This window comes from Myotis brandtii, unplaced genomic scaffold (assembly GCF_000412655.1).
Source record: "Myotis brandtii unplaced genomic scaffold, ASM41265v1 scaffold26, whole genome shotgun sequence".
In the NCBI taxonomy this organism is placed as follows: Eukaryota; Metazoa; Chordata; class Mammalia; order Chiroptera; family Vespertilionidae; genus Myotis; species Myotis brandtii.
The window spans coordinates 1,954,980-1,974,020 of record NW_005359880.1 but is presented as its reverse complement, the minus strand read 5'-3'; the positions used below and the strand labels follow the sequence as shown (position 1 = coordinate 1,974,020).

At 42.1% G+C, this 19,041-nt stretch overlaps 2 protein-coding genes across 2 annotated transcripts in view; one reads left to right on the top strand and one right to left on the bottom strand.

Moving 5' to 3' along the window:
* SGIP1 (SH3-domain GRB2-like (endophilin) interacting protein 1) overlaps nt 1-19,041 on the bottom strand; it is a gene marked incomplete at its 3' end in the record, with an annotated part of 214,489 nt that overhangs the window by 163,083 nt on the left and 32,365 nt on the right. The gene's annotated exons all lie outside the window — the stretch shown is intronic.
* LOC102243933 (THO complex subunit 2-like) lies at nt 10,856-16,556 on the top strand. Its single transcript, XM_014541055.1, has 2 exons — nt 10,856-13,362; nt 13,406-16,556. The coding sequence occupies exons 1-2, from the start codon at nt 11,939-11,941 to the stop codon at nt 16,554-16,556; spliced, it is 4,575 nt and encodes a 1,524-aa protein (XP_014396541.1). The 5' UTR covers nt 10,856-11,938.

Below are 19,041 nucleotides of genomic sequence, written 5' to 3'. Positions count from 1 at the left end.
GCCTAAGTGACCAAATGACTGAACAATTGGTCGCTATGACATGCACTGACCACCAGGGGGCAGACGCTCAATGCAGGAGCTGCCCCCTGGTAGTCAGTGCACTCCCACAGTGGGAGTGCCACTCAGCTGACTGACCCATCTCGGCGGTCCACCAGCCCAGCGGCAGCCACTCACTCCCCCGGTAGTCCTGCAGGTCCAATCTCCGGAGAATGGACCAGGCACCAACAGACCAGTACCGCCGGCACATCCCGGCAGCAGGGCTGGCCTCCTGGAAGTCGGCCTCAGGCACTGCGGCCGCTTCCCCTCCCTAGAGGCTCCATAAGGAAGAAATGATATAAAAGCAGCCACCAGGTGGCTCCCTACAACTGGCATGAACATCAAACGGGACGGATCCAGATCCTGGGCTGGCAAGGGCATCCCACCACCCTACCCGCCCAGAGGGCTGATTGTGTCCCGGCCTCCTCCACTCCCTTGGGACGGGTGCCAGATGCAGGGCTCATGGCTGGCGAGCATCACTGCAGCGGCACGTGCCTCTCCCAATCAGGACTGACTGGGCACGAGCCCACAGCAGGTGTAGCTGGTGCAGCGGGAGCGGCAGGCAGAAACGGCAGGCGGTGTTGGACTGCCGGTTTCGGCCCAATTCCCGCTGGTGGTGTCAGGCCACGCTAAGGGACCCCACCCGAGCATGAATTCATGCACCGGGCCTCTAGTAATAGATAAGCACAGAAAATGCTGTACTCAAAAAAAGGATTGGAGTAGAATTATTAAAGGATTAGAAATTTACTATAAGTTTGAATGGGGAATGGGAATTGGGGCAGGTGAGCAAATGGTGAGGACAAGAGAATGAAAACTCATGACAGTGGAGAGCTATGTGTTTGTTCCTCAATACTGAACCCTTAATGATTAGCAGTATGCTTTCCATGCAGTAAGTATTCAATAAATATTTGTTAAATGCATCTATGATCATGTGTATGGTTGGATAGATGAATAGATGGTGCTGAAACATCTAAAATAGAAAACTAGTTGTATGTTGACACTTAAAAGAGCTGGGGAGAGAATATGAAACATCCTTCAAATTTGACTTGCTTTCAGGATATTTGTCTATTAATTATTAGTACCTCAGAAAAATGTATAACATTGTAAATATATTAAAATTGTACAGCCCATGTGAATCTAAATTTATTCCTTGGAATGCACATCTGCATTATAGGAATGTGGGAATAAAATTTGTGATATTTTTTGGCCTCAAATCATACAGAAGTTTCAGAAAGTCCCTAAGATGAAAATAATGTGAGAATTTATACATGTCCACCTAGTGTTATTTCATATGGTAATATCAAGAGCATTAAAAATAATAACAGATCAAGAAAACCAAAATCTGGTTCCTGGAAAAGATAAATAAAATCAATATGCCAATAGCCAGGTTAACTAATAGAAAAATATGTTATTTGAAGAAAGTAAAAAGGAAAACACCACTGTGATTGGAGTCCAAAGGCTCTGCCTTAGGGACCTATAAGTCCTTCAAGTGTTGTTTTTGTAAGCATCACTTTCATTATCTATTGTTTTGAATTAACTTTCTATCCCATAGATCACTATCTCTTCTGTTCTAAGTGTTTTAAAATATCTGGCGGCATTCTTGAATGTTTGTATCATTATACTAGAGGCCTGGTGCATGAAATTCATGCCTGGGGAGGTGGTCCCCTCAGCCCAGCCTACCCCCTCTCCAATCTGGGACCCCTCGGGGGATGTCCGACTGCTGGTTTAGGCCCTCTCACAATCCAGGACCACTGGCTCCTAACTGCTCACCTGCCTGATCACCCCTAACCGCCCCCCCCTGCTGGCCTGATCACCCCAACTGCCCTTCCTGCCGGTGTGGTCGCCCCCAACTGCCCCCCCACCTGCCAGCCTGGTCTCCCCTAACTGCCACCCCCGCCGGCCTGGTCGCCACTTACTGCACCCCCTGCCAGCCTGGTCACCCCACGCAGCCTGCTACTCAGTCGTGTGGTCATCCCTCACTAACCCCCCTGCTGGCCTGGTTGCCCCACGCAGCCTGCTACTCAGTCGTGTGGTCATCCCTCACTAACCCCCCTGCTGGCCTGATCCCCCCAACTGCCCTTCCTGCCGGTGTGGTCGCCCCCAACTGCCCCCCCCCCTGCCAGCCTGGTCACCCCACGCAGCCTGCTGCTCAGTCGTGTGGTCATCCCTCACTAACACCCCTGCCAGCCTGGTCACCCCACGCAGCCTGTTCGGTCGTCCGTTCGGTTGTTTCGATTGCGATGGTTGCTTCGATTGCGACAATTGCTTAGGCTTTTATATATATAGATTTCTTCCTTATCGCCAAATTGACAGCATTAATTGCCATTAATAAAAAGTGACAGGTTTATATGTTTTACCAATGCTTTTTAAAAAAAATCTCCCCTCTCCATTTCTCCTAATTACAAAATCTGACTCAAACTGATTGGTGAAAATTTATCAGTTGACATAAGTGAAAATTCAGGAATAAGTTTATCCTTTTAATACCCCCTACAACCTAACACAGATCTGAGATACTTAAGTATGAATTTCCACTTGATTCTGATAACCTGGACAGTTTTCAGAAAGACTAAAGAGAAATACAGTATGATGTTTAAACAAAAAATAAAGAAATAAAAGACAGGCTACAGAAAATAAGAATCTATGTAAACAGAAGGAAGGGATACATTCATTCATTTTATATAATTAAAGCCTAATATGCTAAGTGTCCGGTTGTCTGGTCGTCCGTTCAACCAATCAAAGCATAATATGCTAATGATAGGCTAAGGCCACTCAATCGCTTGCTATGACGTGCACTGACCGCTAGGGGGCAGACAGTCAACCAGTCGACCAGTCACTATGACATGCACTGACCACCAGGGGGCAGACACTCCGACTGATATGTTAGCTTGCTGCTGGGGTCTGGCAGATCAGGACTGAGCAAGACGGGCTGGACACACCCTGGAGTTCCCCCGTGGTCCATCCCTGGCTGGCCACCTCCCGCGTCCCTTCCTGGCCTGGTAATCGTGCACCGGTGGGGTCCTTCAGCCTGGCCTGTGCCCTCTCGCAATACAGGACCCCTTGGGGGATGTCAGAGAGCCTGTTTCGGCCTGATCCCACTCAATGCAGGAGCTGCCCACTGGTGGTCAGTGCGCTCCCACAGGGGGAGCGCCGCTTAGCCAGAAGCCGGGCTCATGGCTGGCGAGTGCAGCGGTGTTGGCAGGAGCCTCTCCTGCCTCCACAGAAGCACTAAGGATGTCCAACTGATGGCTTAGGCCCGCTCCCCCTGGGGATTCCAGACTGCAAGAGGGTGCAGGCTGGGCTGAGGGACCACCACCCCCGCCTCCCCCCCGCTCCCGTCCGTGCAAGTGCACAAATTTCGTGCACCAGGCCTCTAGTAATTAGATAATTACACTTGGGCAATAAATTGGTTCCAAATTTTCTAGCACACAAACAAAAAGGAAGACACCCAAATTACATGTTGGAAAACTATGTATTGGCAGAAACATTGTTACCCCTGAAATTAAACCCAAGTAGAAGTTTACCAGGGGTCACTGTAGTAGAACACAAATGGGCACTGGAATCAGGTGGCCCTGGTTTTACATCCCATTTTTTTGCTTTTTTCCTAATTGTGTGACTTTGAGCAGGGCATTTAAACATTCCAGCTCTCAGTGTCTTCATTTGTAAAATGAGGACTTTGATAACTATAAACCCCTCAAGTTTATTGTAAGGAGTGTTACTATTAATCTCATTAAACATCATCATCACCATCACCATCATCATCAATAGTACTGCATGCATGCTTACTATAACTGTGCTGAGGGCTCTATACATAATAACTCATTTCCCTCTCATTTCCTCCTTAGAGGGAGGCAACTGAAGTAGTTGGATGAAGTAACTGGCCTTAGGATGAAGCAAGCTGGCCAACTGTGTGACTGTCAGTGGGCACTGAATTAAAGTTAATTCCCTTTTCCTTGTGTGGTCTGGTGACTATCTCACACCATCACACTTTTACAAAAAGAATACCAGAGCAACATGATTTCATACAATCATCATTTCCTCATGACTACGGGGTATCCTTGGGCCATATCTGGACCAGTATAAAGAGGAAATGGCAGATGACACAGAAATCTCAAGTCTCTCAAGAATTATACAAAATATTGTCTGTGTGTCTTCTTTGCATGCTTGTATGCATTAGTTTAGATCAGTCAGGTAAAACCACAGCTTTCTCTGACTTGACCTCACTGATTTTTCCCTTGTTACTGAACACAGTAACATATTGCTGCCAGCCTCACCCCATCACTCTCTGCCTCCAAGGAGATCTTAGTTCCAGGTAAGGTAGGGGTCAAAAGAGCATTTACCACTTAGTGAACTATAGGAGAGTCAATGGACTGAGATTGAAAAAATGTCAGTTCAAGTTCAGACATGCCACTCTTTAGGCATAGGACCTTGGAAAGGTCACTCTAAAATGACTGTCACTATTGATAGATTGAATAAGCTAGACAAGCTTAGTATTTATCTGATTACTTTTTTAGGGACCTATCTCAGGGACTGCTACTCCAGGGGAAGAAGATTAAGATGTCCTCAACCTCTAGCTTAATCCTGGGCATCTGTTTTATTGATTTTTTTAATTTACTGGGTGTTGACTTTGGTTTAAAAAGGGCTTCTGATCCATTGAACTAGATGATTGATAATAGTCCTGGTTTAAAAATCTGAGTGCACACCCATTCCTGGGGTGTACTGACAGCCCTATGTGGGACCTCTGCACTACATTTGCCACTAGTAATAGGTTACTATTACTTTAGCAGGTTTACTTAAAAGAAGAGTTAAGGAAGAGACTTTCTTCCTTTTCTTTGCTAACTTCTGAAAATAAGTCAAATATTTCAAATAACATTTTTTCTCTGAAACTAGCAAAGAGATGGTCAAAGCAAGACATTAGTTACGAGTGAGACCAGATAAATTGGGAAATCATTTACTGCTTCCAACAAATTTGGGGGGGGGGGCGGAAAGAACCCTTTCTCCCTGTTAGCACTGTGGGTAGGAAGTAAACAAAACATTCCATCTGATGTGATTCAGAATTTCCCAGATGCTAAGCCAATCAACCACTGGAGAGCTCTAAATCACTAGGACTTTCCCAAAGCCTCCAACAGGGCACAGAATCAATCATCCCTTGTGAAAGACGGGGCAGAGTAGACTGCCGGCCAGGCTCACAGTCAGGCGATCTGGTCATGGTCTTTCCCCTGCCTCTCCTTATTTGGAATTGGGCAAGTCACTTTCTTCTCTGGTCTTGGTTTCCAAATCTGTTAAAGGAAGATTCTGGACTAGGTATGTGTTGCCAAAGTCCCTTCTTGCTACAACATAGTGTGTCCCTCCAAATAATCTAGGAGTCAGCCAAATGGATAGCCCCAAGTCCTCTGGTCTATGTTATACTTCTCAATATTGAAGTGGAAATGCCTCAAGCCCCAACCCTGTAGACCAGCGATTTTCAACTGGTTTGACAGTGTGCCACAAAAAGTTTTAAAACATGCAATACCTGACTATTTAGTCAGGGGTACTGACCTCTTTCCTGTTAGATTGTCAAATTAAAAAGTGACAGCCTGCCCAGCCAGTGTGGCTCAGTGGTTGAGCAATGACCTATGAACCAGGAGGTCACAATTCAATTCCCAGTCAGGGCACATACCTGGGCTGTAAGCTCCATTCCCAATAGGAAATGTGCAGGAGGCAGCCAATTGATGATTCTCTCTTATCATTGATGTTTCTATCTCTCTCTCCTTCTCCCTTCCTCTCTGAAATCAATAAAAACATTAATTTAAAAAATGACAATAGCCAACACAACAATAGCTAGCCATATGAATGCCCTGTCTGGAACCATAAATATATAGGTCACATAATTGAGTCATATCTTTTTGCTCACATTGCATAGAAAGGTTGGATCTGATTGGTTAATTCTTTGTACCAGCAATCCTATATATAAGTATAGGCACCTGGTTTTTTAAAAAGTCATTTTGAACAAAAAGGGTAGGTAATTACTATTATTATTATTTTTATAAATCAATCAAAATTATACCTATTTTTTGGTGTGCCACAGAATTTTAGTAATTAGTTTATGTGTGCCATGACATGAAAAAGGTTGAAAATTACTGCTATAGACTATGATACACTCACACACTCTCCACTCAGTGACTCCAAGGTTTACTGGGTGGGTTATATTCCTCTTAGGCATACTTATTCAGATGATCTATTTACACTAAATTCTTGAGATTGTGTTTTTTCTTTCATAGCTGATTTTTATTTTTCTCTGCACTTTATGCTAATATTTCAGGCCATGCTTTCTTTTTTCCCCCAACTTCCCCTAAATATCACACATTAAAGAGTAGTGGATAATAAATGTTAACAATAACAACAAATAGGGAATAATAACGAAAGAGTTACATTATAGCAAAGCAGGTTACTTAAGATCAAATTATAAATATTTCTCTTCTTAAAAATTGCAGGTCATTATTATCACAGAGATCTGCCAATTTTTTTTTTATTGCCTCTCAGTCCTCAACTCTTCTACAGATCCTTGCTCACTTCCATCCTTTCTAAGCCTACTCCTGGGCAATTCCTGGATACTTAAAATGATTCCAACTTCACTTTATAGAGTAATTCAGTTCTCTTTTCCTTTTCATAATGATTTTCCTTCACCATGCCCTTAGGCTAGCTTTTGACAGCTAAAAAGGCCAAAGTATTTTTCCTAATTGATCTCTCTGTTCTTTAGTTTCTTTATCTGTAAAATGGGGAAACCGTATTTCTGTGGGTTATTATGAGGCTTCAATGAAATGATGCCTGCTTTGTACCCAAACAGTGCTTGATACATAGTCATAGTAGGTGCTCAGTTTAATGTTAGCTATTATTTTCGATTGGTATTTGCAATACCAGATAATCTTTTAGGAGTGTTTTTTTTTTAATATATTTTATTGATTTTTTTTTTTTTACAGAGAGGAAGAGAGAGAGCCAGAGAGTCAGAAACATCGATGAGAGAGAAACACCGATCAGCTGCCTCCTGCACATCTCCTACTGGGGATGTGCCCGCAACCCAGGTACATGCCCTTGACCGGAATCGAACCTGGGACCTTTCAGTCAGCAGACCGATGCTCTATCCACTGAGCCAAACCGGTTTCGGCTAGGAGTGTTTTGGGGATTACAGACAAAGTGCGTAATACAGGGCCTGCCATGTGGAAGGCAAATGACAACATGTAAATGTGTTAATATTTACAGGGGTTTTACTCAATACCAAGAACTCTTCTCTTTATGCACACGTAATATTCACAACAGCTGAGAAAAATAGGTGCTATTCTTATCCTCATTTGACAGACGAGGAAACCAAAACAAAACCAGTTTAAGTAACTTGTCTAAGGTCACACAGCTAGTCTGTGACATAACTCAGATTTTAACTCAGGCACTGGACTTCATAGTCTGTGAATGTACCAACCAGGTTGTTCTGCCTTTTTATATTTTTTTAGTAGTATCTATATATATAATAAAGCCTAAGCGACCAGGCGACCGGATGACCAGACGACCATCCGGTAGCTATGATGCACACTGACCACCAGGGGGCAGACACTCAATGCAGGAGCTGCCTCCTGGTGGTCAGTGTGCTCCCACAGCGGGAGTGCTGAGCGCCGCTCAGCTGACAGATGGGCACCTGACACCGGGCTCATTGCTGGCCAGAGTAGCTGTGGCAGTGTGAGCCTCTCCCGCAGACACTCCCCCTGCGTGCCCAAGTGGCGGTAGCAGCAGGCACAGTGGGGCTGTGGCGCCCAGCCTGGGCTTGGGATCCTCCCCAGCCGCCTACCGCTTCATGCTGTGTGGGATCAATGCGGACAGCGGGTTGAAGCCTGATGAGCTGGCGGGTAAGGCTGGGCTGTGGAGGTGCGGAGGTCCACTGATCCCTGAAGGCGAGGCCAAGGGACCCCACTGATGCACGAATCTGTGCACTGGGCCTCTAGTTCATAAAGAAATGAAGACAGAAGTTTCATTCAGTGCATATTCTAGCTATACCAATTTTACCAAGGACAAATTCTCTTAACATAGTTTTTAGAAGTTCACTAGGCCTTCCAGGATTGTTATCAAGAAGTATGGTTTTTAAAAAGTTATTTACTGTAAAATTCATCTAGTGTCTAAACAGAACCAGACTGCACAATGCTAAATCGTGGGATTTCAACAAATATCAGAAAAGTGTTGGATTTCAGAGTTCCCTCTATTTGTCTAGATATATTTGCTATGAAGATGACATTACTAATGGAACTTATATAATAAAATAAAGCCAACAGCAAAATCAATCTGGTATTTATTTTGTAGTCACACAACTGTTTCTGTCCTGCAGTGTAATTAAGCATCCATGATCAGCTGCCCAGGAAAAAGTTGCAATTAAGTTTATTTTTCTAAAATAAAACCAAACATTTTAGAGGTCAGTTTCAGGGATAATTAATCCAGTGAAGGGAAAAAAGAGGAGTTGGGCCTCCAGGCTCCCTGCTGCAGACCTGGATGAAATGTTCTATTGCCCTTCTTGAAATGAAGGCCTTTTGTTGGGGAGTGTGTATGAGTAGACACTGGGCCGGTTGCCAAGCCAGTACCCATTCCTTCTCTCCCCAATCATAACATATTTCCTCTTTCCAACATAACCTGGACCTTTTTCAGATATCTGCTCCTCCTCACATCCACGTGTTTCAAGGAATGCTAAACCTCTCCTCCCTGCCTCCAGCAAGTGGATCCTGATCATCCTGCCTAAGACATCACAGTCATCTTGTTCCCCTGGCTAAATTTATGAGTTAGAAATAGACTCCTGAACTGAAATGTGAGACATTTGATTGGGGCTCCTGGAAAACATATCTGGGTTCTAAACAGAGACATCCAGAGATAGCTCCTTTCTGCATCTGGACACTGTTTTATGTGAAGGCAATGCCTGTAACAGTCATAGCCACTTTGCAATGCCGAGGATTTCAGAACAGAGAGAAGAAAGCCTGGATCTTTGATGAAACTATGAAGTCATGCGCACTTCTGCGCCTAGAGCCTGTTTTTGGCACTCTCTGCTTTTCAATTGTGTAAGATAATAAATCTCATTGTTTAAGGCATTTTGAGTCAGACTTTTCTTTTATTTGAATCTCATAGCATTCTAAGTCATACATGCATGCATGCACTTGTGCTGGCTTCCGCCAGCATGTGTATTAGAAAGATGGGGTAAATCAGACTGCTTTTAGGGAAAGAAGGTAGCTCGAACATAAACCAGGATGAAACAGAAATTTAGGATCTGCCCAAACCTGAAACATGGCAAATCTGTCAGCTTGCTACCCAAAGTATGGTCCATGGATCGGCAGCTTATTAGAAATGCAGAAATCTCAACCCCACCTCCGACCTACTGCATCAGAACATGCATTTTAACAAGATTGGAAGATGCTTCCTGTACACATTAAAGTCAGAGAAGCATTTACCTATCATAGGATCCTTGAGTCCTAGGAAACAAGCAGGAGAAAGGGGTCCAAAATCATGGCTCCCCAGAGATCTCTTGAGGAGCTTTTAGGGCTCAGATTCCTTCTCCTTTCTCTTGTCCCCAGCTGGAGGAAAGGGCCTCGGAGTCATTTATATGTGGTAACCCCTCCCCAGGTCCCTTTCTCTAAAGATTCTGCTCACTGACACTTTAAAACCAAAGTGTCAGTCTGAAGCCGAGGTGAGAAGGGATGCCTCTCCCTGATATGATGGCTGCTGTGGAGGGCCCTTATTAAACCAAGGGAACCACACATCACAAACCCAGCCGTTACTTATGAATTCAACTTGGGACAAGAAAAGCCAAATTGGAAGGGCAGGCTAATCCACAGCTACCAGGCTAGCACACCGTGTATATAGTAGGAGCTCAGGCAGGACCTGGTATGTAATTTGTGGAGCTAGGTGCAAAATAAAAATGGTGGGCCTCTTGTTCAAAAATTATTAAGAATTCCAAGAAAGCAACAACAGAGAACTAACACCAAATGCAAGGCCCTTCTAAGCCTTATGCTACTGCACAGGTTGCACACCCAGGAAGCCAGCCTTGCTCTCCGGATGAAATGAGCAGGAAAGGAAGGAATGTAGTTGTCCCTGGTTTCAGAAAACTTTTTGCAATGAAGAGAAACTATCATTGGAACAGGTCTATGATTGGTTCATGGTATGTGAGACTCTGGGATAAAATTGTTCCTACTAAACATTGTTTTTTTTATTTCTTCATTCAAACTCATCACATGCAAAGTCAATGGCTAGTTTCGTGGGTACAAATAATTTTATAAAGCCATTCCCCCATCCTCATGGGGCTCACACTCCAGTGGGCAAACTAACATTAAAATAGACCTATAATCTGAGACAGCAGATTATTATAGTGGAAAAAATCCAAAAAGTATTAAGTACTTGACATTGAATCACAAATGCTCCAAATCTTAAGTGTCCTCCATAGGTTAGTAATGCTCCGTTCCTAACGAAAGTTTATGGGCAAACATTTTATAATTTATTTTTTATTTAAGTATAGCTGGTATAAAACTTATATTAGTTTCCAGTATACAATGTAATGTTTCAGCATTTTCCTAACTTTTCCAATGTGATCACCCCACTAATTCTAGTAATCACCTGTCACCATGTAAACCTACCACAATATTACTGGCTATACACACCTTCTGTTTCTTACCCATCTCCCCACCCCCTCCTTTCTGGCAACCATACCTTTGGCCTCTGTTTCAATCAGTCTCTTTTGTTGTTGTTTGTTTGCTTTGTTTTTAGATTCCACATGTAAGTGAAACTATACGGTATTTCTTTCTCTGCCTGACTTACTTCTCTTATTTATCTTAGCATAATACCCTGTATATCCATCCATGTTGTCCCAGAACATCTATCCCAATCCCATTGCCAGAGGCGGGCAGACCAGATGAGGTGGCCTATTTCCCTCATGTGTTTGGAGAATGCTTGGCAAGGGCTAAGAGACCTGAACCTGTGTAGGAGAGAACGGAGAAATCTGCATTGACTGTCATGCTCGAGAGAGAGAGAGAGAGAGAGAGAGAGAGAACGCAGTTTATTTTATACCTTCTAAAACCCAGAAACAGTGAGCAGCTTTCACATTTCAAACACACAATCCAATTCACCTTTGGTGAAGTGTCTGATGAGGCTGCACTGGGGCGGCTGACTGATAAGCAACGCTGTCCATCAGGGAGCAGTGGGACATTCACGTCTTAGGTCACAAGACAGAAACCGAGAGCGATTCCACTGAATCAGATGAAGACTTTACTCTGGGCGTCTGGACCCCAAAAAAATCCCTACATTACGACCACTCCAGAGAGTAACGGAGCGAGTGACGATGGGGCTGCTGGACGCTCAGCCAGGTGTATTCTCCACTCGACCCGCCTGCGCCCCCGCACCCGGAGCGGCCAGTCACCCTCACGCCTCTGGAAGAACACACGCTCCTCCCAGCCATGAGCCTCACATGCGCCTTATAAACACGGGAACCCTGACTGCTCAACCTGTACACGTCGAGATCCCATCACTGCCCCAGTCAAGCACGGATCCGAAACCTAACGTCACCGAGCCGACGTTTGCAGAAACAACTGGAGCACACGATCCAGACCGAGGCTTTTCCGAGGAACGCCTTTCCCAGGGCCCATATTAAGCTGGAAAACCCGGAGGAAGCGAGTGGACTGCACCTGGCGTCACAGATTTTTTTTTTTTTTTTTTTTTTTTTTAGCCACAACAGATGCACTCACCCTTTAAAAAAAACCGCTGTCTGGGGAGAAGACTGGTGGGGCCAGAAGTCGTTGGGGCCCGAAACTCGAAAAGCGAACGCGCAGTTCCCGGCATTCCTGGTGGGCGGTACTTCCCTTTGACCCCGCGCTGACGCGCTGCACTTCCGGCCTCTGTTACTAAGGCAGGGAAGATGGAGGCAGCGTCGGTGTCGGTCCCGGTCGAGTGGATAAAGAGCTGGGAGAAATCAGGGAGGGGCGACTTTTTGGACTTATGCTGGCTTCTCAGCGAAAACAGAAGCCACGGCAGTTCGACTTACAGAGATTTCCAGCGAGCTCTCTATGAGTTATCACACCATGTCATTAAAGGAAATCTGAAGCCCGAACAAGCATCGAGTGTTTTAAATGACATCAGCGAATTTCGGGAGGATATGCCCTCCATTCTGGCTGATGTCTTTTGCATGTTAGATATTGAGACAACCTGTTTAGAAGAGAAGAGCAAGAGAGACTGTTTTACGCAGTTGGTGTTAGCGTGTTTGTATTTCGTTTCAGACACGATTCTAAAGGAACGCCTGGATCCAGAAACATTGGAATCATTAGGACTTATCAAACAATCACAGCAATTCAATCAAAGGTCAGTGAAAATCAAGACAAAACTCTTTTATACGCGGCAAAAGTTCAACTTGTTAAGAGAAGAGAATGAAGGCTATGCTAAGCTCATTGTTGAATTGGGGCAAGATTTATCGGGAAATATGACTGGTGATTTAATCTTAGAAAATATCAAATCCTTAATAGGATGCTTTCATCTAGATCCCAATAGAGTTTTGGGTGTCCTTTTAGAAGTGTTTGAATGCAGACCAGAATGTGATGACTTCTTTATATCTTTATTAGAACCTTGTGTGAATATGTGTGAGCCGCAAACACTTTGTCATATACTTGTGTTCAAATTCAAGTTTTACCAGGAGCCGAATGGAGAGACTCCTTCATCTTTATACAGAGTTGCAGCAGTGCTCCTACAAGTTAATCTTATTGATTTAAATGATCTTTATGTACATCTTCTTCCAGCTGATAATTGCATTATGGATGAATATAAACGAGAAATGGTGGAAGCTAAGGAAATTGTCAGAAAACTTACGATAGTTGTATTGTCTTCTGAAAAAATTGATAAGCAAGAGAAGGAAAAGGAAAAAGAGGAGGAGAAAGTAGAAAAGCCACCTGACAACCAAAAACTTGGTTTGTTAGAAGCCTTGTTAAAGATTGGCGATTGGCAGCATGCACAAACATTATGGGATCAGATGCCTCCATACTATGCTGCTTCACATAAGCTAATAGCTCTTGCTATTTGCAGGCTTATTCACATAACTATTGAGCCTCTCTACCGAAGAGTTGGCATTCCTAAAGGTGCTGAAGGCTCACCTGTTCGTGCTTTGCAAAATAAGAGAGCTCTAAAACAAGCAGGGAGCTTTGAGGATTTGAGGACAGATGCCTACAATATGTTCTGTTACCTCGGTCCCCACCTTTCTTGGGATCCCATTTTATTTGCAAAAGTGGTGCGCATAGGCCAGTCCTTTATGAAGGAGCTTCAGTCTGATGGAAGGAAACAAGAGGCTCAAGAGAAAGTGGACGTTATTCTTAGCTGTTTACTTGGCATTACTGACCAGGCCCTACTTCCATATCTTTCTCTATCGTCTGTATGGCCAGTGGAAGAATGAAACTTATAACAGTCACCCACTTTTAGTAAAAGTTAAAGCTCAAACAATAGACAAAGTTAAATATATCATGAAACGTCTAACCAAGGAAAATGTAAAGCCTTCTGGAAGACAAATTGGGAAATTGAGCCACAGCAATCCAACTATTTTGTTTGATTATATCTTGTCACAAATACAGAAGTATGATAACTTAATAACACCTGTAGTAGATTCACTGAAATACCTCACTTCATTGAATTATGATATCTTGGCCTATTGTATCATTGAAGCTTTAGCAAATCCAGAAAAGGAAAGAATGAAACACGATGATACAACTATTTCAAGCTGGCTTCAGAGTCTTGCTAGTTTCTGTGGTGCAGTTTTTCGTAAATACCCAATTGATCTTGCTGGTCTTCTGCAATATGTGGCTAATCAGCTAAAGGCAGGAAGAAGTTTTGACCTGCTTATATTGAAAGAAGTGGTACAAAAAATGGCAGGAATAGAAATTACCGAGGAAATGACAATGGAGCAACTAGAGGCCATGACTGGTGGAGAGCAACTAAAAGCTGAGGGAGGTTATTTTGGCCAGATCAGAAACACTAAAAAATCCTCCCAGAGATTAAAGGATGCACTATTGGACTATGATCTTGCTCTTCCCCTTTGTTTGATTATAGCTCAGCAGAGGAATGGGGTGATCTTTCAGGAAGGTGGAGAGAAACATTTGAAACTTGTTGGAAAGCTCTATGATCAGTGTCATGATACCCTGGTACAGTTTGGTGGATTTTTAGCATCTAATCTAAGCACAGAAGATTATATAAAGAGAGTACCTTCAATTGATGTGCTCTGTAACGAATTTCATATACCCCATGATGCAGCATTTTTCTTGTCTAGGCCAATGTATGCACACCATATTTCATCCAAATATGATGAACTTAAAAAATCGGACAAGGGAAGTCAACAGCAACATAAAGTCCACAAGTACATAACATCATGTGAAATGGTGATGGCCCCTGTCCATGAAGCAGTAGTCTCATTGCACGTTTCCAAAGTCTGGGATGACATCAGCCCTCGATTCTATGCCACATTCTGGTCATTGACAATGTATGACCTTGCAGTTCCACACACCAGCTATGAACGCGAAGTCAGTAAACTTAAAGTCCAGATGAAAGCAGTTGATGACAATCAAGAAATGCCTCCAAATAAAAAGAAAAAAGAAAAGGAGCGTTGTAGTGCTCTTCAGGACAAGCTTCTTGGAGAAGAAAAGAAACAGATGGAACATGTACAGCGAGTTCTACAGAGACTGAAACTGGAAAAGGACAACTGGCTTTTAGCAAAATCTACCAAAAATGAGACCATTACAAAATTTTTACAGCTGTGTATATTTCCTCGATGTATTTTTTCAGCAATTGATGCTGTTTACTGTGCTCGTTTTGTTGAATTGGTACATCAACAGAAAACTCCAAATTTTTCCACACTTCTTTGCTATGATCGAGTTTTCTCTGACATAATTTTCACAGTTGCAAGCTGTACTGAAAATGAAGCTAGTCGATATGGGAGGTTTCTTTGCTGCATGTTAGAGACTGTGACCAGGTGGCACAGTGATAGAGCCACATATGAAAAGGAATGTGGAAATTATCCAGGATTCCTTACTATATTACGGGCAACTGGATTTGATGGTGGAAATAAAGCTGATCAACTAGACTATGAAAATTTTCGACATGTTGTACATAAATGGCATTACAAACTAACTAAGGCATCAGTACATTGCCTTGAAACAGGTGAATATATTCACATTAGGAATATCTTGATTGTGCTAACAAAAATACTTCCTTGTTACCCAAAAGTTTTAAATCTGGGTCAGGCTTTGGAAAGAAGAGTGCATAAAATCTGCCAAGAAGAAAAAGAGAAAAGGCCTGATCTATATGCATTAGCTATGGGCTACTCTGGGCAGTTGAAATGTAGGAAGTCATACATGATACCTGAAAATGAATTTCATCACAAAGACCCCACTCCGAAGAATGCAGTTGCCAATGTACAAAATGGGCCTGGTGGTGGGTCTTCATCTTCAATAGGAAGTGCATCTAAATCTCATGAAAGCAGTGCTGAGGAGAATGATAAATCAAGGGAGAGATCTCAGTGTGGTGTGAAAGCTGTAAATAAAGCTTCTAGTGCCACACTGAAAGGCAATTCAAACAATGGCAATAGTGGCTTTAATAGCAGCAAAATCATTAAAGAAAATGACAAAGAGAAAGGGAAAGAAAAGGAGAAAAGAGAAAAGACTCCAGCTACTACTCCAGAGGCCAGGGTACTTAGTAAAGATGGTAAAGAAAAACCAAAGGAAGAACGGCCAAATAAAGATGAAAAAGCAAGAGAGACAAAGGAAAGAACACCTAAGACCAACAAAGAGAAAGAAAAATTCAAGAAGGAAGAAAAAGCTAAAGATGAGAAATTCAAGACCACTGTCCCCAACATAGAATCAAAATTGACTCAAGAAAAGGAAATAGAGAAGGAGTCATTCAGAGAAAGAGATATAGCAAAGGAAATAAAATCAAAAGAAAATGTTAAAGGAGGAGAAAAAAGACCAGTTTCTGGGCCCTTGAAGTCACCTGTTCCCCGATCAGATATTACTGAGCCTGAAAGGGAACAAAAACGCCGTAAAATTGATATACACCCTTCTCCATCACATACCTCAACAATAAAGGACAGTCTCATCGAACTCAAGGAGTCTTCAGCAAAGCTCTACCTTAATCATACTCCTTCACCACTAATCAAAAGTAAGGAGAGAGAAACAGACAAGAAAGATTTGGACAAGTCAAGGGAAAGATCCAGAGAAAGAGAGAAAAAAGATGAAAAGGATAGAAAAGAGCGGAAACGGCATCACTCAAACAATGACCGGGAAGTGCTACCAGACTTAACCAAGAGGCGAAAAGAAGAAAATGGAACAATGGCGGTTTCAAAACACAAAAGTGAAAATCCATGTGATTCTCCTTATCCAAATGAGAAAGACAAGGAAAAAAATAAGTCAAAATCTTCAGGCAAAGAAAAAGGCAGCGATTCATTTAAATCTGAAAAGATGGATAAAATCTCCAGTGGCAAAAAGGGTATATACAGACCCCTAAGTTGAAGGTCTCCTGGAGGAGGATGCCAAAGCTCCATGCATCACTCTCAGGACGGTATCTCCCATAATTAAGAGCTTCTGGTATTGTCCATTTCAGGGGAATCTGCTTTAAGTCAGAAGATGAATACAACCCACCATCCTCTAGATAAGACATTCCAAAGTCACCAGTTGTCAGGACATTATTTTCACCTCTAGTCAGTTCCTTGCAGCACGGTTCCTGTGTATACAATTTTCATTTGAAATTCGCCATCCAGAAGCAGCATCTGATGAAAATTTCATCCTTCTTTCTCAGAAAAGAGAGGAAACCGCCTCCGGGGACTAGTTCCTTAATGATGTAAATAGACTGTGTTTATGTGCAAACTCCTATACGTTTGACAATATTGGGATGATTGATTGTATTACTTGAGGATTTTGGCTTCTTGTAAAAAATTTAACTTTAGTTCCTGGGAAAGATCATTTTTACATGTTGTAACAGCAGTAGCAGTTTTATCCTTTCATATGCCCTTAAATATGTCACCAAATTTTCCCTTGCTCAATCATCCTCCTGTTGTGACATCTTCATGATTGAGAACTCATTTCTTATTCTAGTTATGGCCATACTGACCATGATACTCTTGATTGGAACATTGACTTTTGCCATTTAAAAAATTGAGATAAAATTCACAGAACACAAAACTTGCCATTTTAAAATGTTTTTTAGTATATTCAATATGTTGTAGAACCATCACCACTAATTCCACAACATTCCCATCATCCCAAAGAGCCCCCACACCTGTTAGCAATCACCCCTAATTCTCCCCTTTCCTCAGCCCCTGGAAACAATTAATGTACTTTCTATTTCTATAGATTTATCTGTTTTGAACATTTTATAAACATGGAATCATGCAATATGTTACCTTTTGTGTCTGGCTTCTTTCACATAGTATTGTGTTTTCATGGTTCACCCATGGTATAGCATGTATCAGAACTTCCTTTCTTTTTAAAACTGAATAATATTCCATTGCGTAAATATGTACCATATTTTGTTTATCCACTCATCAATTATGGACAGGAACAATGATTTTTAAGTATTAAAATTTTAAGTTCAACAGAGTACCCAAATTATGATATCAAGATTATAATTACATGGTGTAAACAGAATGCTGTATAGGAATGATATGTAATTTATTTGTCAGCATTTCATGCAAGTGTGGCTATTTTCTAAGGCTCTTCTAGCTTTGATTTTATGAAATATATGAATATTATTAGTATTTTCATCTATAAAGTTTAATGCCTTAAGCATTATTTTAAAAATGAATGAGAAAAATGGTAGACAAGAAGTTATTTGCCACATGTTGTAATGATCATATTTTTAATTTATTTCAGTATGCAGTATTTGAAAAATGTCAATACATAAAAGAAAATGAGTATGAGGAAGTCAATATATTTTTAAAGAAATTTTTATAATTTAGGAGACATTGCATCTTAATATAAATCACTATTAAAATAATACCCTTGTGAAAAAATAATAAAAAACACTTTCTGATCTGCATGCTCATTTGAATAGGGTCCAATTGGCAGAAGAAGTAGGGCATCTTGCACAAACCATCCTGTGATTGGTGGGAGAGGGGAAGTTCTGGAGCCTTGGTTTTAAAGGGTACCACTAACACATATCCAATGCATGCTTTGCAAGGAAGCTGGGCACACAGTCTGCCTTCCTCCATCTCCATTGCAAACCTGGAAGCAAGCCTGTCTATGCTTTTGTGAATCTGAACCTACATCAGGTTGAGCCAACTCAATCAATGGGGAAATACAAATGCCCACTTCATTTTTATTCAGCTGCTCAGAGGCTTGCAGTACCGAGTTTCCTAGGACAGCATGCCAGAGAAGCTCCAGGAAGTAGAGTTTCCTTAAAGAAGGCACATTCTGCCCTTAGCCATGTGGCATTCAGAGGGCCAGCAAAGACCCTTCAAAAGAAAACAGAACAGCTCCAGCTATGGCAAGGTTGTTATAATTTAATGCCAAAACAAAGAGTACAGCTAGGAGAGCATCTTACTGGGGATTATAAATAAACAAGAGCTGAATCTAAAAAGACTATCTTTCCTAATAAGAATCTATGATGTTCCACTGACTGTAGAGTCTGACTTAGGAGTTTTTTGTTGTTGTTTGTTCTTTTGTTTTGTTTTTTCATTCTTGGGGTTAGCCTGGTGATATATTAAATATTTTCCTGTTTTGCAGTGGTGTGAGAGGTAGTGTAATATAATGCTGATGACTGAACATTCCATAGCCAGAATGTCTGGGTCCTGATTTAACCATGTTATATATAACCTTTTTTAAAATCTTGGGCAAGTTACTTAAACTTTCTGAATTTCAGTTTTTATATCAGTAAAATGAGGATAATATAGCAGCTACCTCACAATGTTGTTGTAATGTAATGAGTAAGTACTGATAGAGCACTCAGTACAGGGCCTGACACACAGGAAGAGTTTCCTCCTCCAGTCTATAAGAGAAT